This window comes from Vipera berus, assembly GCF_964194415.1.
Source record: "Vipera berus genome assembly, chromosome: Z".
NCBI lineage: Eukaryota > Metazoa > Chordata > Lepidosauria > Squamata > Viperidae > Vipera > Vipera berus.
In genome coordinates this window covers 14,894,007-14,916,705 of record NC_138205.1, presented here as the reverse complement: position 1 = coordinate 14,916,705, position 22,699 = coordinate 14,894,007, and the positions used below count along the sequence as shown (strand labels likewise).

The 22,699-nt window shown below is 44.4% G+C and overlaps 1 protein-coding gene across 1 annotated transcript; it reads left to right on the top strand.

Annotated features, from left to right (window-relative positions):
* Positions 1-8,372: 8,372 nt before the first annotated feature.
* Positions 8,373-19,297, top strand: LOC308677113 (zymogen granule membrane protein 16-like). The gene is made up of 4 exons (XM_081343277.1): positions 8,373-8,417; positions 9,689-9,743; positions 18,014-18,146; positions 18,890-19,297. The coding sequence occupies exons 2-4, from the start codon at positions 9,689-9,691 to the stop codon at positions 19,251-19,253; spliced, it is 552 nt and encodes a 183-aa protein (XP_081199403.1). The 5' UTR covers positions 8,373-8,417; the 3' UTR covers positions 19,254-19,297.
* Positions 19,298-22,699: the final 3,402 nt, after the last annotated feature.

The following is a 22,699-nucleotide window of genomic DNA, read 5'->3' as shown; positions in this document are numbered from 1 at the left end:
TACCGTATCAAGATTCAGATTAGTCAGTGAAGGTGTCAGTAGTTTCTGTGGGAATTAATTATTCTGGGTGACTTCCCAAAAATATGCAAATAGAGGCAGAATCTCCTCTCCACCAAAACGCCAGGGATCCAACTGGTTTAAGGCAGTTCAGACTTTAGCCCATATTTTTTTCTTCTGTTGAAATGCCATAGATCTACTTTAATTTTATTTTGGTTTTAATTATAGTATACACACACACACACACACACACACATCTGTGTAGGTATTTGTTTAATTAATTAATTAATTATACAGGTCGTTCTCAACTTAAGACGAAAATTGGGACCAGAATTTCCATTGGTAAGCGAGTGAATCGCACCCAATTTTACAACCTTGGTTGCCACGGTTGTTAAGTCGACCTCTGCAATTATTAATTGAATCATGTAGTTATGAAGCAAAACCAGCTTCCCCCCATTGACTTTGCTCTACTAGGAAAGTTGCAAATATTGATCACACGACCTTGGGACACTGCAATCATTGTAAATACATGCCACTTATCAAGCACCCAAATTTTGATCATGTGATTGTAGGGATGCTGCTATGGTCATAAGTTAAGGACCAGATGTAAATCTCTCTTTTTCAGTGCTCTTGTAACTTTGAACAGTCACTAAATGAATGGTTGTAAGCCAGTGATTATCTGTATACACATTCAGTTTCTTAAAGAATCAAAATAGGCGCTACCATATCTGGGGTGCAAAAGTTTCAGAGGCTCACTAGATGGCAACAGTGTTATGCCAAAGTTCGAACTCCTTGCTGCCAACTGGTGGCCATTCAGAACTTTGCAGCCCAGATGTAGTAATTTAATTAAAATATGATTTTCTGTTAGCAATCAAGTTTTCAATAAATTGTCTGACTTTAAGTATGAATTTTCTTTCCTATCTATGTGGGATTTCTGTTCATCACCCCAAAGTAAGACGGGTTAGTTTCAAAACTAGATTGAGGAACAACTTTGATTGTAACTACAAGGTAGCCTTCTTCCACCAGGCAGCTGTCTGGATGTCAGACTACAACTCCCATCATTCACTGTGATCTGATCAATCTAAAAGGCTGCCAAGTTGAAGATTGGCGGTAAATCCTAAGGTAGAACCATGAATGTGCTGGGTTTTAGGTCAAGAAAAAAAGATCCATTTTATATCATTTTTTTCTTTTTAATTCTCCATGTAAAAATACACATCCTTGAATGGGATAATTTTGTTCCATGTAAAACTATAGATAAGTTCTTTCTTATGGTGAAGGAAGGTGATCCTTAGATCACCTTGATTGGATTCACACAACCCTCAGGTTAAAATGCAGTAGTTGGCTTATATTGTGTGAATCTAGCTAGCTAAAGGAGGAAATCACTCTGTAACCCTGCTTGGTTTACCTAGGTCAGGAGTAGGCAACCTTGGCTTGTTTATGACTCGTGGACGTCAACTCCCAGATTTCCTGAGCCAGCTCAGGAATTCTGGGAGTTGAAGTCCACGAGTCATAAAAGAGCCAAGGTTGCCTACCCCTGACCTAGGGGTTGGCTGGTTGTCTGAACCCAGCCATTCCGTGCCACCTCTGGAATCCAGTGAGCAAAGGCTGCTTCCAAATCACCCTAAGGCTTAGGTAGAGCGGTCCTCCTACAGTGCCAAACCCACCGAGTGCCTAGTCTCCTAGGCCATATAAAGAGAACGAAGCCGGTGATGATCACGAAATCCACAAAATGGAAAAACCGCCTTTCCCATCCCATTGGGCAAAAAAAGAATGCCAGCAAAGGGAGGGAGGAGGAAGATTAAAGAGATGTAAACCAGAAGACAAGGAAGCCCAGACGGATAAAGTCATAGGGAAGGAATGCGCGACACTCTTGAGTTGTGTGTGTGCGCGCTGGGCGGCTGGAGAGAACAACCCAGCCGGAACAGGCAAATGATTCACAGACACAGAAGGAGAATCGGAAGGAAGCCAAGGCTGTTTCAGACAGCCCCAGGCACCCACAGAGGAGAACCTGGGAGTCTGGGCACCATCTATGGTTCCTGACCCAAACTGGGCTACCAAGGAGGATTTGGTGAGCTTGTCAGTCAACAATGGTGCCTAAGAGGCCCGTTCACGCCTCCCTGGCGAGGCGACAGCTTCCCCATCAACAACACCCTTCAGTTTTACAGCCTTTGCAAAATGCAAAAAAAAAAAGAGAACAATGATTGCTGGAAAGACAGAGTGAGTCAGAAAAGAAGGATGGGACAGAGCGGAAGTGGGGGAGGACCAACTCTCCTTTTTTCACTGTAATCATGTTTGATGTCCTTAATAGTCAGGCTGCAGGGAGGAATTCAGCCTTGGCTGAGACAGTGAACGTGAAATGCTTTTCATCCTTAAAAGAAGGGCTGAATTAAAAGGTAATTTTGAAATACTCTGGGCATCTTGTCTTCAAAAATTGTTGATAAACCAGGACCCATGTACCCTGGTTTATCCATACAGGTAGTTCTCAATCAATCAGAATAGAGCTGGAAGGGATCTTAAAGGTCTTCTAGTCAGCCCGCCTGCTCAAGCAGAAGATCCTATCCAGGGGTAGGCCACCTTGGCTCTTTTATGACTCGTGGACTTCAACTCCCAGAATTCCTGAGCCAGCATGGCTCAGCTGGAAACCTCTCCCTTTCCCTTCAGCGTGGCTGGCTCAGGAATTCTGGGAGTTGAAGTCCGCGAGTCATAGAGTGGCCTAGGCCTAGGCCAGGGTTAGGCAACCTTGGCTCTTTTATGACTCGTGGACTTCAACTCCCAGAATTCCTGAGCCAGCATGGCTCAGCTTGGAAACCTCTCCCTTTCCCCTCAGCATGGCTGGCTCAGGAATTCTGGGAGTTGAAGTCCAGGAGTCATAAAAGAGCCTAGGTTGCCTTCCCCTGTACTACTCTTTCAGAGAAGTGGCTGTCCAGCCTTTTCTTAACAACCTCCAGTGATGAAGCACCCACCACTTCTGAAGGCAAGCCTGATTTATTGGTTAGTTGTCCTCACTTTTAGGAAGTTTCTCCTTAGTTCTGGGTTGGTTCTTTCCTTGATCAGTTTCCATCCATTGTTTCTTGTCCTTCTCTCTGGTGCTTTGGAAAATAAGTTGACCGCCCTCTTCTTTGTGGCAGCCCCTCAAATACTGGAACAATCCTATCAGATCACCCATAGTCTGTCTTTCCTCTAGACTGGCCATTCCCAAATCTTGCAACCATTCTTCATATGTTTTTGTCTCCAGGTCCTTAATCATCTTAGTTAAAGTCTCAACTTACAACCACTTGTTTAGCGACCATTCAAAGTTATGAGCACTGAGCAAAGTGACTTATACTTACAACCATTGCAGCTTCCATCCAGTCATGGGGTCAAAATCCGGGCACTTGGCATACCACCATGTATTTACAATGGTTGCAGCATCCTGAGGTCACATGGTCGCCATTTATAACCAGCTGCTTCCAAAAAGCAAAGGCAGTGGGGAAAGCTAGATTCACTTAACATCTGTGTGATTCACTTCACAACCATGGTGAAACGCTTAACTACTGCAGCAAAAAGATTGTAAAATCAGACAGAACTCGCTTAATGACCACTTCACTTAGTAATGGAAGTTCCAATCTCGACTGTAGTCGCAAATTGAGGATTACCCGGTAGCCCTTTTTCCCTCCTAGTTCCCATTTTTTTCAAACAACAGCTTGAAAAAAAATAAGCAGGTTAAGTTAAGTTTTTTCTGATTCTTGCATCTTCTAAGACCTGAGACATTTTGTACAAATTTTAGGATGAAGCTCGGGGAGGGATGAAGCCTGTTGGAAAAAAAGACTTGGATTTTTCTTAAATAATTACAAGATTCAGCTTACAAAAAAATTACAAGATTCAGCAGCCCATCTGGATTTAAAAGACAAATGCCACTTTTTAAAAGAGATCTTGGACAGAGAGGACTGCTGGTTTGAAAGAGGGATCAAAGAGGCCATCTATGTCAAAATTGAGCAGCCCTCTCTCAACAGAGGGGAAGGGATAGGACATCATCTATCTCCAGTCTACAACACAGTCCTTTCAGCAGTTCCAAGAAGGCTCCACACCCATTTGCACCACTCAGGTGACCCTGAGGACACAGGTAAACCTCCAAGTGGCCTCAATGACTCTCTAAAAGAATGCAAATGACCAGCTGTCTGCAAGGAGTATAAATCCTTCCATTCCCCATTTTGGAAGCTTCTTGGATGAGCAGCAAAATGTCTTCAAAGAAAAACAAGAACGTCCAGTTGCCTCTTGAAAAAGCACCTTTGGGACAACCATGACCTGGATGACTGAGAATCTCCATAAAAAAAAGTAAAGTTTCCCCCGCACATGAGTGCTAGTCGTTTCCAACTCTAGGGGCCGGTGCTCATCTCCGTTTCAAAGCCGAAGAAGCCAGCGCTTGTCCGAGGACGTCTCCGTGGTCATGTGGCCAGCATGACTAGACGCCAAAGGCGCACGGAATGCTGTTACCTTCCCACCGTAGTGGTCCCTATTTTTTCTACTTGCATTTTTACATGCTTTCGAACTGCTAGGTTGGCAGAAGCTGGGACGAGTAACAGGCACTCACTCTGTTACGCGGCACTTGGGATTTGACCCACCAAACTGCCGACCTTCTGATCGACAAGCTCAGCGTCCTAACCCACTGAGCCACCGTGTCTTGAGAATCTGCATAGACACTCTTAAATAAATAGTTCTAGAGTCATGGTGGCACAGGGGTTAGAATGCAGTACTGCAGGCTAATTCTGCAGACTGCCGGCTGCCAGCGTTTCCGCAGTTCTATTGTCGCTGGCTCAAGGTTGACTCAGCCTTCCATCCTTCCGAGGTCAGTAAAATGAGGACCTAGATTGTTGGGGGGCAATATACTGACTCTGTAAAACTGCGAAGAGAGGGCTGCAAAGCACTGTGAAGTCCAAGTGCTGTTGCTATTGCTCTAGGAAGAAATAAACCATCACAACTTTTAATTACCAATCTGTTCCTGGAGTTAAAAAAGAAAGAGGAATGTCAACAGTACAGATCAGGCAAAGCCCCATTCATCAGAGCAACATCAAAGAAGCAAAAAGTGCATTAATTTCCCTAAAGTAGCTTTAAGCCTAGTTTGGAACAAACAGAATTTTTTGGAAACTGTATGAGGAGTTTCTCAATTTTTTTCATGTTTCCTCCCAGTCTCTCTCAAAATGGCTAAGCTGCACTTTATGAGATAACTATCCATTGGCTCATCCATTATCTGGACATTTTATGCTCATGTTCTTCTCTATCCTTTTTCTAGCTTCCCCACAGTCTCTCATAAGCGCCGTCTTTAAAAAGGGCACGGATTTTTTGCAACTTCTGAAAGCTTCCTGGCTGTAGAAACGTGGCCTCTTGGTACCACCAACTTGTTACTTATCCATCCACGGGTTGAAGAAAATAGGTTTTTTAAATTTACTTCTGGTGGACTGAAAGGAGTTTGCAAATCGTGACCAGAAAAAAAGTCAAGACAGGAGCTGCAACATTGCACATAAAAAATTAATTGGAGCTTTAGTGGCACCATTATAGCTTCATCTTGACTTTTTTTTTTAATCACATCCTGCAAACACCACTGAGTCCCTGGATTCAGTCAGATTTTTCCAAGATACAGGTAGTCCTCAAGTGACAACAGGTTGTTTAGTGACCGGTCAAAGTTACAACGGCACTGAAAAATGTGACTTATGACCATTTTTCACACTTACGAACGTTGCAGCATCCCCATGATCATGTGATCAAAATTCAGATGTTTGGCAATTGGTTCATATTTATGACTGTTGCTGTGTCCCCAAGATCACGTGATCACATTATGCGACTTTCTGACACGCAAAGTCAATGGGGAAGCCAGGTTCACTTAACAATTGATCAACTGCAGTGATTCACTTAACAACGGTGGCAAGAAAGGTTGTAAAATGGGGTAAAACCTCCCTTAACAACAGAAATTGTGGGCTCAATTGTGGTCGTAAGTCGAGGACTACCCATAATGTGTGGCAGAGCCTTACCGATTTCACTTGCCTGGAATCAAAATTAGGGGGAAAATATTATTTAAATGCCGGGACACCAATGAGGATGACTTCAGCTTCTCCCAGTCAAGGACCGAAGATGAGATGAAAACAACATGATGGGGACATCATGCTGGCTGGGGAATTCTGGGACTTGAAGTCCACACATCTTAAAACTGACCAAGGTTGAGAAACACTGGTGTGGATCAAAGCTCTGCCCTTTTTAAATGTCCATCAAAAGAGGCGGGACTTCAGTCCACCATCTTGGTTTCTTTTGATTCTCTTGCTGTGATGCTAAACATCAGGACAAGCCATCTGTGATCTGGCACTTCTAGACTTCAATTACCAGAATTCCTGGCCCACTCCACCTATCATCCATCCAGGAGTGGGATGCTGGGGTTAAAGCTATACTAGCTTTTTTATTTATGAAGAGCAGGGCTTTTTTTCTCATAGAACGTTCAGAACGGAGTTCCGGCACCTTTTTTGGATGGAACCTTGTAGGGTAGGCAAGGCGGGTTGTATGACATGTGTGAGTTCCGGCACCTTTTTCTTTTACAAAAAAAGCACTGATGAAGAGTAATAATATAAATCAGCAGATAAAAATCACCAGACTTTGCAGAACTCAGAGGCAGTTTCTTATACATAATACTGTGGAAAATTAAGACCAGTGTTTTTCAATCTCGACAACTTTAAGCTGTGTGGACTTCAAGTCCTAGAACTCCCAGACTTCAACCCTGGGAGCTGAAGTCCGCTTTTTAAAGTTGTTGAGAAACAGATTAAGAAAAGATGGGCTGAGCCACAACAATATTATGGGCTCTGCTGTCACCGTGTGGTCGTTATGTGCCTTTGCATAATGTTTCTCTGTGCATTGTGTCCTGATAGGACACAAGAAATACAGCAGTTCCACAGGGCTCTGAGTTCACGTGCTTCAAATGCAGCTCTTACCGTCTTCAGGCTCACAAACCACAAAATTCGGCATTCATTGGAAATGAATATCCAGTAACTGTATTAGCCTAACATGCTAAGCTTGCTCCGTATGAACACTGGGTAATTTTTCATGGGTTAGTATGCTATGTTAAGTAAGGCCACTATGTGGTTATTAGATTTTTTTTTATTTTTTATCCTGAGATTCTCCCAGGTAGTCCTCGACTTATAACCATTTACTTAGTGAGTGTTCAAGGTTTTACAACTGCACTCAAAAAGTGATTTATGACCAATCCAGATACATACTATTGTTGCAGCATCCCCACCATTGGGACAAGAATTTCCATTGCTGAGCAAGGTGCTTGTTAAGTGAGTTACACTCAGTTTTACAACCTTCTTTTTTTTGCTAATATATTTTATTGATTTTTTAAAACATAACTCACTTAATAATTGGTGAACAATGTGCTGTCTGGGTTTACATTTGTAAAACAATCACTAACAATTGATTTCTATAATCCATAATCCAGATAATGGTTTTAGTTGATTTCTTCTTTTCCTCAAAACGTCCTCTTTTGCAAACATTGAGTTAATACAATTCTTATTGTTTTGATAGATAACAATTAAATACGGTATATAACTTTTTCCCAGTATTCCTAAAAATAATAATCACATCAATATAATATTTCTTTTCTATCCAATCATTCTGGTTGCCTTATGATAGATCCCGTTACAGTCCTTATTTAAAGTTTCACAACCTTTTTTGCCATGGTAGGTAGGTGACCCATGCGGTCATTGACTGAATTTCGCTTCCTCCATTGACCCTGCTTGTTGGAAGCCAGATAGGAAGGATGCAAAGGGTGATCACCTGGGATCTGGCAACCATCCTAAATACATTCCAGTTGCAAAGAGCCCAGATTTTGATCAGATGATGCTTAGGGATGTTACAATAGTCATTAAGTGCAAGAACCAGTTTTAAGTCATTATTACTTTGCCCGTATAACTTTGAACAGTCACTTAATAAGATGACTGAGAAGTCACTACCAGTGGAGAAAAGTAACTTTTTTTCCCCTAGGCCTCAATCAATTTCTCTTTGTCCAAAGTAGCAGTGAATTAGGAGAGCAGCCCATATTTTTATTTGCCATGCAAATAACTGAAAACTAAAGAACGAACATTTTTTTTTGTTAAAAAGACAGTATGGTGCAAGCACTCAAAGGTAAGTTCATCCAACGATCACTTTCTGGAATGAAGATCTTCTAAACAGGAGCAGGAAACCTCACAATAGAAGCCCTGTTTGTGTGCCCTGTGGCTAAGAACAGGTAAAAAGAAACTCCAGAAATTTTCCAAATTGTTGCCAAACCAATAGGAGCTCAGGCCACATTTGCAGCAGGGATTGAAAACAAGGGACTCTGAAATCTGAAGCCTTGGGAAGACAAAGAGAAGAAACCTGTTGCCTTGGACTCCTCTCACCAAATAACAATTCAATTTTGTAAGGTAAATTACAGAGTTGCACTGCAGAAATATGTAAATATTGTATGTAGATTCGCCTATGGTGATAATTACAGGGCTAAAAAGTTGCTTGGTGCATCTGAGGACATTTTCATGGGGAGAATCTCTTGGATGGATGGATGGATGGATGGGTGGATGGATGGAATCAGAGTAAGAGAAGGCAAGGAAGGAGGGAGGAGGGAGGGAGAGATGGAGGGAAGAAAGGAAAATAGGGGGAAGGGGGGAGGGAGGAAAGGAGGGGAGAAGGAGGAGAAAGAGAAGACTTGTAAATCCAGTTCAAAATACATTGACTTATAAATGTCACTAAAATAGGACCTGCTTCAGAATTGACATAGAAATATGGAAGGGGTGGTATTTTAAACACACCACAACCAGAGCCTTTTTGTTTTGCTTGCGTGATTTTTTTTTCTATTTACATTTTTGCCTTCAAATTCTTATTTCAGCCAACAACATGAAATCCTAAATCCTACAGTACCCTAATGCTGTAGTAGAAGACTGAATTTTAGATAGAGTAACTTGTGAACTTCAACAATAACCTTGGGAAAGCTTATTTGTGCATTTTAAATAGCATTCTTGAATCAACAGTTCCTTCTTTCAGTTGCCTCTCCCTGAGGGGAAAAAAAAATCTGTTATTTCCTACGAACCAACGTTTGTTTTTCATATCTTGCTGCATTTACCTGCTTCTATTTCAACTGCCTGCCATCACTGTCTTAAACTGATATCCCAGCCCCTTGACTTACAACCATATTTGGGGCTTTCTGTTACTAAGCAAGTCCGTGGTTAAGTGAGTCCCATCTGATTTTTTGCCACAGTTGTTAAAAGAATTGCTGCAGTTGTTAAGTGAATCGTGCAGTCATTAAATGAATCCGTTTTCCCCACTGACTTTGCTTGTGGGAAACAGGCTTGTTGGAAACATGGCAATCCCATGATCCTACCATGGCACAACCATCATAAATACATGCCAATTATCACGTGCCTGAATTTTAATCACATGACCACGGGGATGTGGCAACGGTCACAAGCATGAGGATGCTTTTCCGATGCCACTGTAACTTTGGATGATTCCTAAATGAATGTGTCGAGGACTACATGTAATGAATTTAAGGTTGGCTTTCTAAACAGATGTATTTACAAGAAAGAATTGTTTAATTCAGTGGTATGTCAGGCTCCAGTAACATGCATTGTCAAAGATAACATGTTAACTATAACTCTCTCTTGTTCTGTAATCTTCAGATTAAGCCTATTTCATCTTCCAGATGCTGTTTTTTGTGTTTCTTTGCCTTCTTTGTGCTGGAGTATCAACTATTTTGGGTAAGCTCTAGAAATTCTAGAACAATGTCTCTCAAACTTGTCAATTTGAAGATGTATGGACTCAACTCCCAGAATTCCCCAACCAGCTGTGGAAAATTGTAATAATTTGCACTAAGAGTGATGTGTTTGTATGTGCGTATATGCATGGATTTGAAATTAGAATTAGAATAGGAGCTGGAAGGGACCTTGGAGATCTTCTAGTCCAGCCCCCTGTTCAAGAAGGAGAATCTATACTGTCTCAGACAAGTGACTGTCTAGTCTCTTCTTAAAAACCTCCAGTGATGGAGCGCCCACATTTGTCAATTACAAGGCTCAGTTGTGTACAGTAGGCAAAAATTAAAGGCAGGAGAGCCCCCCAACCTATACATTAAAGCATAAGAGTTTTGGAGGATACATGTTAAAACTTTATATTTTTATGCAGATTTATAAGGCTTAAACAATGTGACTGCATGAGGTACAACACAAAAACAAACAAACAATAAACTAAAAAAAGTCACACTCCCAGACCATATAGCATTAAAACATGTCGCAGTGTTTAAGATCCAAAATATAAAATGGCAATTAAGCATATAAGAGAGCAACTAAAGCAGACATGTCAGACTCGCGAGATCATGTGACATTGTGCGACGTGTCGGGACTATTTTGCCATTGCCGACAATGGGGTGGGCATGGCTTCTGTGTGACACATCCAGCCCGTGGGCCAGCAGTTTGACACCCCTGAGCTAAAGGGAACCCCACTATTTTCCTCTAAATCTTGGGGGAATGGCCAGGTCTTAACAGCTTTCTGAAAGGTAAGGAGAATTGAGGCTGATTCAAATAACAGGGCAACCAGAGAAAAAAGCATATTTTCTAGGTCCCCTAAAATTACAAGATTTACAAGAAGGCACCTGTTATCTATTTCATCAGAAATTTATTGGTTAAGCAGCTTTTCCCAGCCCACAATATAAGGGTTATTGTAGTAGATCTGAGTTACCTGCAAGGGCTGGCTAAAAAAGATATAATCTGAATTGCATAGTAGATTGCTTGGGTCTCTACAATTACAGGCCAGGATTAAATGATTAAAATTTTAAGCGCTGTGTTTGAAAAATGTAACTCTAACTTAATACTAGTTCAGTAGCCAATCTTGTACTTTAGTAGACAAATCCTGTAATCCCAACAATTAATGGATGGCTAACCCAATTCTCAACATACTCTTCATTTGCACGCATTTCAATTCTCTTTTGCCTCAGCAGACGGCAGAATCTGATTGGCCTTATATGGACTGAGAAACTTAAACAGTCTCCTCGACTTATTTAAGACTTCGCTACAGGATATGTTTTAAAATTCTTTTTTTCCCCTCTCCCTTTCTCTGTAAGCAAATCTGAAGTAAAGTGTCAACTTATGTGTTGTGTACATAGTTATGGGAGTGGTTTCCCTTCGGCGGGAAAACTTAGTGCAATCATTGGCTGTTACTTCCTGGCGGGAGATTCTGAGCCGGGGATTGGTTATGTTTGAATGGAACCTAGTATTTAAGGTAGGGTTCAACGGCTGCTAGCCAGTTGACCCATGTGAGTTCTAATAAACGTTCCTTGTTTGACATTGCTGTCTCCGCTCGTCATTCCGGACCTAACAGTGGCGACGAAGGTGGGATTTGACGGCAGAACAGCGAAAGAACCGCGGAAAGCCGACAGAGCGAAAAGCGGGAAATTTGAATCACAGTCAACCGAGCAGCAAGCAACTGAACCAACAGAATGGCGCAAGTCGGTTCCCTGAAGGAGTTTGACCCTAACTACCCTGAAGACTGGGAAGAATATGTCGGGCAAGTCGAGGGGTACATGCTGGTCAACGGGATCACGGAGGACAGGAAGAAGGCGGCAGCGCTACTGACCATCAGCGGCACTCCGGTTTACCGAGTGGCCGTCGGCCTGTGCCAACCCCTGCCGGTCTCCAGCGTATCGTACGCCGACTTGTTGGCTAAGCTGAGGGTCCATTTCACCCCTAAACGGTCGGAACTGTTCTGGCGGAGGATAGTTGAAAAGCGGAACCAACGGCCGGGCGAATCAATACAACAATTTGTGGCGGCAGTCCGAGAAGCAGCCCTGCGCTGTAAATATGACAATCTCGAGATTTGCATCAGGGACCGAGTGGTTTTGGGGCTGCGAGATGAACACTTGCAAAACCGAATCATCTCTAAGCCCACAGGCAACCTCCAAGAAGTCTTAGATGAGCTACTTACGTACGAGTCTACAGGCAGACGCGACCCCCCCTACAACAGCATGGCAGCCTCAGCCGAAATTAACCTGGAGAGCCATGTGGACGGTGGGGAGGTGGACTACCAGTGGGAAGCCGAGATTGCCGAAGTAGCCAGAAGGTTCGGGAAGATGGCGCCGAGACCACAACGAGCCGAAGGCCCAGACCAGAACAGAAGACAACAACCTCCAGCGCTACAACGACCCCAGAGGGACAACCCAGACAGACCTCGCGACACAGAGACCCGGTGCGGAAGCTGCGGCGGGAATCACCAACGATCGACTTGCCGATTCCGAAACGCCAAATGCCGAGGGTGCGGAAAAACGGGCCACATCCAGGCCATCTGCAGAAGCCGACCGCGCGACAACCGACTCCACGAGCTCGACGCTTGGGCCTCAGGTGAGGTAACCCCCGAACGGAGTGGCGGAGAGACCCATAGGCCTAAGGCACGAACTTCCAACCCGGGGGCTGGGGTGGGGGTCAACCACGTGGGAATCCCTAGACAAAAATACACCCCTAGAATCAACCACATTTTGAGGCCTAAATTAAGAATCGAAGTCCATCTGCAAGGTGTCCCTTGCAAGATGGAAGTGGACTCCGGGGCCTCAGTATCTATAATTTCTAGGGACACCCTTAAATACATAGAAACCAAAAGCGGCCAGAAAATTCCCCTTAAACCCACCAAATTACAATTAGCCGACTTCCAGAAATCACCCATAGAACTAGTGGGAGAGGCTACCATCAAAGTTAAATATAAGGGGTTTAGTGGAGTATTAACTTTTTTAGTCACTGAGGGCCAGAGAACTAGCCTTGTAGGCCTTAATTGGTTCTCGGCCCTAGGCATCTGGGTGGCGGGAATTAACACCATTCAGAATAAAACCCTAAAATCTGTCTGCGATAACTTCGCAGACGTATTCGATGGGTCGTTATGGAGGTACAAGGGACCCCCCATTAATTTTAATTTAGACCACGAGGTCAGGCCCATTAGGCTTAAGGCCCGGAGGGTGCCTTTTGCCCTCAAACAGAAGATCGAGGCCGAACTAGATAAGCTAGTAGGCCAGGGCGTCTTAGAACCTGTAGAAGGGGGCCTGTGGGAGACACCGATCATCACACCCCTGAAACCAAACGGGGATGTGAGGATCTGTGCCGACTATAAGGCCACCCTGAACCTCGCTATGAAAAAGCATGCTTACCCGGTCCCGACGGTGAAGCAGGTCCTCGCGACGATCCAGGATGGCGCCATTTTCACCAAGCTCGACTTGGCGCAGGCGTATTTGCAACTTACTGTGTCTAAGGAAGCCGCCGAGGCTCAAACGATAGTTACCCACAAGGGGGCGTTCCGCGTTCACAGACTTCAGTTCGGGATAGCTGCAGCTCCAGGCATCTTCCAGGAGGTGATGGAGAGAACCTTGAAGGGCATTCCAGGTGTATGCCCTTACTTTGACGATGTCCTCATCGCTGGAAAAACTGAGGACATCCTAGCTGAGAGGCTAGAACAGGTACTGGGAAAGTTCAGGGAGGCAGGATTGAAATTAAAAAAGGATAAGTGTTGCATAGGGGTAAAATCAACAGAATTCTTGGGGTTTAGAATTGATGCCCTAGGCATCCACCCTACAGAAGGAAAAATTAGGGCGATTAAATTAGCTCCAGAACCCAAGAATAAGGCGGAATTACAAGCTTTCCTGGGCTTAATTAATTTTTATCACACATTCCTGCCTCACAAAGCAGCTATTGCTGAACCCCTCCATAGACTTTTAGATAGGAAGACCCCCTGGCAGTGGCAACAAAAACACAGGACTAGTTTCCAAACTTTAAAGGACATACTGTCAAGCAATTCTACAGTTACTCACTTTATAGAAAACAAACCTATATTCTTAGCTTGTGATGCTTCCCCTTATGGAGTGGGAGCAGTTATTAGCCACATGGATGAGCAGGGTCAACAGAGGCCTATAGCATACTATTCCAGGACCTTAACAAAGGCGGAACGGAATTATGCACAGATTGACAGGGAAGCATTGGCCATAGTGGCAGGCGTAAAAAAGTTCCACGATTATCTGTATGGTAGGGACTTTACCATTTACACTGACCACAAACCCCTGCTAGGGCTATTTACTACCGATAGACAGACTCCACAAATAATGTCACCCAGAATGCTAAGATGGTCAATTTTCCTTTCCGCTTACACATTCTCAATCAAACACAGGCCAGGCAAGGAGATGGGGCACGCTGACGCCCTTAGCAGGCTACCTCTAGAGGATACAGGTACAGACCCCGCACCTGTGGGACAAATCATGTCCCTACAAGAACTCTCTGAGTGCCCCCTAACTGCCAGGGACATTGCAGCAGCTACCAGAAAAGACCCCATACTCAGCAGAATAGCAGCATGGGTACAAGGCGGGTGGCCTAGCAAAAGCCCTGACCCTAAGTTCACTCCGTATGGTAGAAGGAAGGACGAACTATCATCACATGTTGGATGTCTGTTGTGGGGCAACAGGGTTGTTATACCTGAGAGGCATAGAAACACAGTGATTGGGGAATTACACGATGGGCACCCTGGAATTGTGCGTATGAAGGCCCTAGCTAGAAGCCACGTATGGTGGCCAGGGTTAGACACAGCCATAGAGGACAAAGTAGCGGGGTGCTACCAGTGTCAGCGTTCTCGACCAGAGCAAGCACACACAACAGTACACAAATGGGAAGAGGCCAGGAACCCGTGGTCTAGGATCCATATTGACTTCGCCGGCCCATTCCAGGGCCTCACATTCCTTGTAGTAGTGGATAGCTACTCCCGGTGGTTGGAGGTCGTGCCTGTTAAGTCCTTGACGTCAGCCAAAACCATACAGGTCTTACGGGGACTCTTTGCCACTCATGGGTTACCTGACGTGATTGTTTCTGACAATGGGCCCCAATTCACATCTAATGAATTTCAGGACTTCCTCAAGGCCAACTGGATTAGACACGCGACTTCAGCACCCTTCCACCCCTCCTCTAACGGCTTGGCAGAACGAAACGTCAGAACAACCAAGGACGCCCTCAGACGAATAATCCACGGCGACTGGCATCAGAGACTGGCTCAGTTCCTGCTGGCCCAACACACCACACCGTGTGCGGCCACAGGGAAGAGTCCTGCTGAAATGAGGTGGGGCAGGCGATTGATAACGAAATTGGACAGATTACACCCTGACAGACTACCTGCTGAACACGACCCGGTTACCCCAACCAGGTCTCTGAACATTGGGGACATGGTGTGGGCCAGGAATTATGGACAAGGGGACAAATGGGCACAAGGGGTCGTGATCGATAAAACCGGTCCCTTATCTTATTTAATTGAGGGGGAAGGGAATCAGTTGATTAGGAGACACATTGATCAGTTAAGGAAAAGGGCCCCTGAAGGTGTACAAGCCAACAAAGAGAGGGAAAACTCTACAACTGACTCTACACCTTCCCCAGCCAAGGGTAACAAAACACCAGGGGGGAAAGGGAGGAGAATACATTTCAGGGCAATTGAAGCAACCCCCCAGAATTGTAACGCAAGGATAGAAATAGCGCCCCCTGACAGCCCACCAGGGTCATCCAGTCAATCCAATGTACCCCAACAACAGCAATCACAACAACAGCCCAATTTGGAGACACCACCAGGGCCGTCTACACACACAACAGGGTCAGAGGAGGTAGTCAACGGCGGAACTGAAGGAACCCCAGCAGTTAGTATGGCCAGCCGATATCCAGTCAGGCAACATAAACCCCCTAGCTACCTGAAGGACTTTGTCAAATAGTAAATTTCATCCAGGGGGGAAGGGGTGTTGTGTACATAGTTATGGGAGTGGTTTCCCTTCGGCGGGAAAACTTAGTGCAATCATTGGCTGTTACTTCCCGGCGGGAGATTCTGAGCCGGGGATTGGTTATGTTTGAATGGAACCTAGTATTTAAGGTAGGGTTCAACGGCTGCTAGCCAGTTGACCCATGTGAGTTCTAATAAACGTTCCTTGTTTGACATCGCTGTCTCCGCTCGTCATTCCGGACGTAACATTATGGTCCTGAGGAAATGATAAGTACAATAGATTTTTAAATAAGTCCACAGAAATTACCAGCTTAAAAAATATAAAATGAACCAACCAATAATTCAGGGGTCTTGAAACTTGTCCCTTTTATGACTTGTGGACTTCAACTCCCAGAATTCCTCAGCCAGCGAGCCTGGCTGAGGAATTCTGGGAGCTAAAGTTCACAAGTCATAAAAGGGACAAGTTTCAAGACCCATGCAATAATTTATATTATTTACAAATACTATTTATAATGTGGTCCAACTGCCATCAAAAATAAGTAAATTTCCGTTAAAATTGCACACAAGCAATAACTTCAAGATATACCATGATGGATTTATATAGTAGAAAAAACATTTATACAGTTATAGAATTCTAAATTTACACTCCTATTATCTGACACTCCTATTATCTAACATTGCTTATACAGGTAGTCCTTGACTTACAACTGCAATGGAACTCAGAGTTTCAGTCATAAGTTGTTGCAATCACGTGAAAGCACCAAATAACAACTCAATTTGATGACCATTTTTACATTGGTCTTAAAGAGAGTCACTATGGTTGTCGAACAAACCCAGCCTACCAATGAGTGGGGGTTTTTTTTGTTTTTTTCTGCAAAAAATGGCAAAAAACATCACAAATCACAATCAGATGATTGTGGGAGGCGACAACCAGCTATAAATGTGAGTTAGTTGCCAAGGACCTAAAATGTGTGTTTTTGTGACTTTGGAGTATGTGTGGTAGTTGTAATTTGGAAGACAGGTCACAAGCTGCTTTTTTGAAGTTCATTGTAACTTAGGACAATTGTTAAGAGGCCGGTTGTAAATTGAGGAGTGCCTGTAAGATTTACAAAAGAAAAAGAAAAAACAGCCCTACCATCTAACTCAGGGTTTCTCTTGGTAAGATGTGTGGGCTTCAACTCCCAGAATTCCCCACAGCATACTGGCTGTGGAATGCTGGGAGTTGAAGTTCATACATCTTAAAGTTGCCAAGGTTGAGAAACACAGATCTAACTATTAGCCATCATTCTCAATAATCATTCACAACCACCTCTACCAATTCAGGGGCTTTATTAAGTAAGTACATTTTCCAACATTAATGACGTTCCTCTGTTTTGAGTATGAGTGTCAGCTGAATATGCAATTGTTTCAATAATATTTGAGCTCCTGGAAGATGGGAAGTGAGAGCAGGAATCTGCAAGAGGACTTCCTATCTCCAGCAGTCTTCCCCCACCAGCCTACGTGATTCTTTGTCTGGAACTCTAGTTCACCTCTGAGTGAGCTATCCATATACAAATACAAGGCTGTTTAATCAATGGGACACAAAATGGGACGTAGTCTCATAAGCTATTCTGCAGGGATAGAGTGTTCTGTTCCAGCCTACGACCGGCCCTGTTTGAATGTCAGGGACAACCACTTTTTATAATCAACAGGCTGGAACTAACCCAACCAAATTTATTTACAAAAGTTAAACGAAAAGTTCAAACAAAACTTAAACCAAAAAGGTTAAACAAGAGTTAAACAATAACAGACCAGGACTCTCACAGAAGCTCTTCAAACGGTTGCCTTCAGCAACCAGCACCTCCCATACATTCCCCTTTTAACAGCAGTCCCAAGGCATGGCTTCTCATTGCCCTCTCCCGAGTTGCCTCATTGCTTTCCTCTGTTCAGTTCTGCTAGATTGCCTCCTGCTCCTAGCGTCCCTGAACAGAGCCAGCTGTGGATCGTCTTCTTCCAATCCTTCATGCTCATGCAGCTGGGCCTGAGGAGGAACAAGACGGGAGGGGCCAGGCTGAGAGTTCTGCGGTGCATCAGAACCTTCCTCTGACACCAAAGGCTCTCCAAACCCCTCCTCCTCCTCCTCTTTAGAATTGTCCAACTCAGCTGCCAAAACCACAGGCTGACGCTGAATCACAACATAGAGGAAGCTCAGGGATGGATTGGTTGATTGATCAATAGACTCATTCAGTTAACTGGTTCTCCCTCTTCTTTATGGATCCAGACCAGGAAAACTTCTCTTCCTACTCTGGGGAATACGGTGGAAATGGTGGGGACTCTTTTGATCAGTCCAGCAACCAGTTTGAAGGCCCTATATCAGCGATGAAAATAAGGTCGAATGACCGAAGTATACTAAGGTACGTATGTTTGCATAAACCCCAGAGGTCTATAGCGGGGCAGAACTTGACATCTGAAAATTTACGAATCAACTGAGGAGAGCATAAATTACATAGATGTGGAAACAGTTTATTGATAATTGATTAATCAGTCAATAAGCTATTTTTATGTGAAAACATGTCTAAGGGCTTCAGATTGTGTATAAAGAACATATCTAGATCAATACTGAAGGAAAATAAGGTATGAATGAAAGGAGGATGGTTCCTTCTAGATCAGTGAAGATGAATGGACTTCAACTCCAGAGTTCTCCAGCCAACATGGCCGGTTAGGGAATTCTGGGAGTTGAAGTCCACAGATCTTCAAATTGCTAAGATGGAGAAACACCGTTCTGAAACCATTTCCTAGCTCTTCTTCATTCTGGATAAGAAGATGGAAGTATAGGTGAAAGACCTCTTCCTACAGAGGTTTGCTGAGATGAGCATCATCAATAAAAGAGAATATTTGTAGCACAGGTTTGAAACGAGGGGTCCTGGCTGCTTTCTGAGCTTGCTTCTGGTTTTCTTGCAGACATTTTATTACCCAACTAGTTAACATCATCAGTCCTGCCTGTAACACTGACATGTTACCTAGTTTGGGTAACGAAATGCCTGCAAGAAAACAAGCAAGGTCAGAGAACCCCAAGGACCCCCTCATGAGCATCGTCATTAATTTCCATTTACGGTGCCTCTCTACACTTAACATCATCCTTCTCTTGTTAATGCAGCATCCAGGTTTGCTATGGTGACACGTGGTCCAGTAATGAAGGCAGCACAGCAGGCCACCCTTCGGATATGCACCTGTCCTTTGGGGAGGGATTGGTGCAGGTGAATGGCCGTTTCGGAAACGCCGTGGAATACCTGGCCTTCCGCACCAACATGGGCCACGTCTTTGCCTTTGGGCCAAATTCTGGTTTGGGAATGCCTTTCATTGCAGAGCCCTCACACCCCAACACGGTTCTGAGGTTCATCAGTGGGAGGTCAGGACCGATGGTCAATGCCCTCGGTTTCCACTGGGGTGAAGATCCATGGATGAGAGGGTGGAATGAATCTGTTCACTCTCCAGCTCCACCTCCAGTGACCCAGATATAGATCTCTCTACCTTTAACCCTCACCCTGAAAATCAATACAAATATTACACACTCTCCTATGTTGTTTCCTTTGGATCTTGGGGCGGGGGGGGGAGTTGTATGGGGCAAGAAAAGAGAAGAGGGAAGGATAGGGAGTGATACACTTTTGTTGTTGATACCATGGTTTTGATAGTCTCTTAATTTTGATTTTGCTTCCTTCATTTTGATTTTTGATAGCCCCTTACTTGATTTTGATTCCTTGGTTTTGATTTTGCTTCCTTCATTTTGATTTTGCTTCCTTCATTTTGATTTTGCTTCCTTCATTTTGCTTCTGTTTCATTAATTTTGACTTTGGCTCATTAAAGAGACGTTAAGCTCGGAGCATGGATCAAAGCACTAAGAAAATATACAGGTAGTCCTCGATTTACAATCATACATTTAACCACCATTCAAAGTTGCAGCGTTTTGAAAAAAAGTGACACTGGTCCTCGTCTTTACGATTGGTCCTCACAGGACCATCATGTGATCAAAATTTGGGCACTTGGCAACTGTCCCTTTTACAATGGTTGCAGCATCCCGGGGTCATTTGATTGCCATTTGTGACCTTCCCAGCCAACTTTTGACAAGGAAAATCAATGGTGGAAGCTGGATGTGTTTAACAATCAAGTGTTTCACTTAATAATGGCAGTGATTTATTTAACATGGCAAAAAGATCATAAAATTAGGCATGACTCAACAACTGCCTTGTTTAGGAATGGAATATCTAGTCCCAGTTGTGGTTGTAAGTCAAGGACTATCTGTAATCTTATCTCCTGCGCATCTAACTCTATCTGGAGACACTGGGACCCACAGAAAAAGATGGCGGGTGTTCCTCTGAAAGCCATTTGCTCAGCTCATCCAACAGATGTAATGGGAAGAAGGAATAACCTTGTGGAACTGGAGGAAGAGTCACAACCAGGACAATAAACAAAAGAAACCTGAGTCTGGGGCAGAACTACCACCTAGGAAAGCCTCTGAGACGGGACCCTCTTAAGTTCTCACGGAAATAAAAGGAGGGAGAGGAGAAACGCATTCAGAGTTTCAAGATTCTGTTATTGTAACCTTACAATAAAAGTAGTATTAGTATTCATAACTCTGTTTCCTAGTCTGGTCTACTTTGAAGGGCTGACCACAGAGCACATGATTTGGCTAAGGGCTCCTCGTAATCTGGTACAAGCGCTGGATCGGCACAGAATCTCCGTCCTAATGCTAGAATGCATCTCAGCTTTGATCCCACCTACTTCAAGATCGTTGTTAATTTGATCCGAATAAAAGGCAGCCATCCGAAATTCCCGGAGCAGGGCAGGGTGTAGAATTAAAAGTGGAACATGATTGGAAGAGGAGAAAATAAGTTTGGCAACAGCATCTAATGGGTAGATAGAAACGATAGAGAGGAAGGGAGATCACAGATGATAAGAAGATGGATGGATGGATGGATGGATGGATGGATGGATGGATATGAATGGATGGATGAGTAGATAGACAGATTTTGAAGCCAAATCAGCAGGCATTTATTCAGGAGCCAAGTCATTAATTTGGTTTTTGCATATAAAACTCTAGACCTCAGTTGCAAATATATGTGTGTGTGTGTCAGTTTTTGACTCCTAGTGACTGCCTGGACAGGTCCCTGCAGTTTTTCCGGAAGTAGTTTGCCATTGCTGGCTCCCTGGGGCAAAGAGAGGGCGACTGGCCTGAGGTCACACAGCAGGCATTATTTATTTATTTATTTATTTATTTTATTACATTTATATACCGCCCTTTCCCGGAGGACTCAGGGCGGTTTACAGGGTAATTAAAAACCAAAAATACAAAAGTTAAAAAACCAAGTTTAAAAAAGATTAAATTTATCCCTGTATAAGTAAAACCCCAATTAAAATAAATTAATCCTCAGCCTGGGCCAGAGAGCTCAAAGAGCCAGGTCTTCAGGTCCCGGCGGAATGAACGGAGGTCGGGGGCAGTCCTCAGCTCCACTGGCAGCTGGTTCCAAAGGGCAGGCGCCCCCACTGAGAAGGCCCTATCCCTGGGTGTCGTCCGCCGGCAATCTCTTACCGGTGGCACCCTGAGAAGACCCTCTCTGTGGGAGCGCACTGGACGAAGGGAACTTGATGCCGGCAGCAGGTGTTCCCTCAGATATCCCGGACCCAGGCCATGTAGGGCTTTATAGGTCATCACCAGCACCTTGAATTTCACCCGGAGGGCAACCGGAAGCCAATGCAGCTCGCGGAGTAGAGGTGTTACATGGGAGTATCGGGAAACCCCCATCACAACTCGCGCGGCCGCATTCTGCACCAGCTGAAGCCTCCGAGTGCTCCTCAAGGGCAGCCCCATGTAGAGAGCGTTGCATTATGCCTAAATTGGGACTAGAAGGCTCGGACTCCTAGTTTCTAGCCCACTGCCTTTAACTACCACATACAGGTAGTCCTCAACTTACAACCAACACTGAGCCCACAATTTCTGTGACTAAGCAAGACAGTTGTTAAGTTTCTAAAAGGGAGTTTTGCCCCATTTTACGGCCTTTCTTGCCCCAGTTCTTAAGCGAATCACTGTGACTCTTAATACCATGTTGTTAAATGAATCTGGCTTCCCTGTTGACTTGGCTTGTCAGAAGGTGACAAAAAGTGATCACTTGACTCCAGTCCCTGCAACCGTCATAAATATGATCCAGTTGCCAAGTGTCTGAATTTTGATCGGGTGACCCTGGGGATGCTGTAACAGTTGTTAAGTGTGAAAAATGGTGACATCACTTTATCAGTGCTATTATAACTGGGAAAGGTCACTAAATGAAGGGTTGTAAATCAAGGAGCACCTGGACTGTAGGACAAACTGGCTGTCTTTGGTAGCCACTAGAGGGCAGCAATGTTGGAAGTTTGTGTATCACTCTGTGCTGCCTGAAACATGGCTGGCACCTGGAGTGATGGTGCTTGGGCCCTTTTAAGGCCTCTCCCCAGCCAGCCCAGCTTCCCGGCCACCAGTAGCTATAAAAGCAGAGGAGAAAAGCAGCTGGGTGTGGTTGCGCATTAGTTCCTATGCAGAGTTGTTCTGGGAGTGAGAGGGGAGGTGGTTTCTGGTACTCGCTGGGCATAGACTAGAGCAGGGGTAGGCAACCTTGGCTCTTTTATGACTCGTGGACTTCAACTCCCAGAATTCCTGAGCCAGCCAAGCTGAGGAGAAATGGAGAGGTTTCCATGCTGAGCCATGTTGGCTCAGGAATTCTGGGAATTGAAGTCCACGAGTCATAAAAGAGCCAAGGTTGCCTACCCCTGGACTAGAGTAACTGGAAGCAGCCTAGGGCGAGGGCTAAGTAGTCCTAAGATTAGTAGGAGCAGTGATAGACCTGGGGAAGTGTGTGGGAAGGAACTGTGCACTATCCATTGTTGGCTAAAGGCCAAGGGGGCTTGTATTGGCTAAATTGGGAGCCCCCTGAATTTG

What these genes read in the sequence shown, in the direction of transcription:
- LOC308677113 (XM_081343277.1), top strand. Translation starts at nt 9,689, where the DNA reads ATGCTGTTTTTTGTGTTTCTTTGCCTTCTTTGTGCTGGAGTATCAACT. An exon ending in TGGAGTATCAACTATTTTGG is followed by an intron (nt 9,744 to 18,013) that starts GTAAGCTCTAGA and finishes TTATGGATCCAG; the next exon opens with ACCAGGAAAACTTCTCTTCC. An exon ending in AATGACCGAAGTATACTAAG is followed by an intron (nt 18,147 to 18,889) that starts GTACGTATGTTT and finishes TTGTTAATGCAG; the next exon opens with CATCCAGGTTTGCTATGGTG.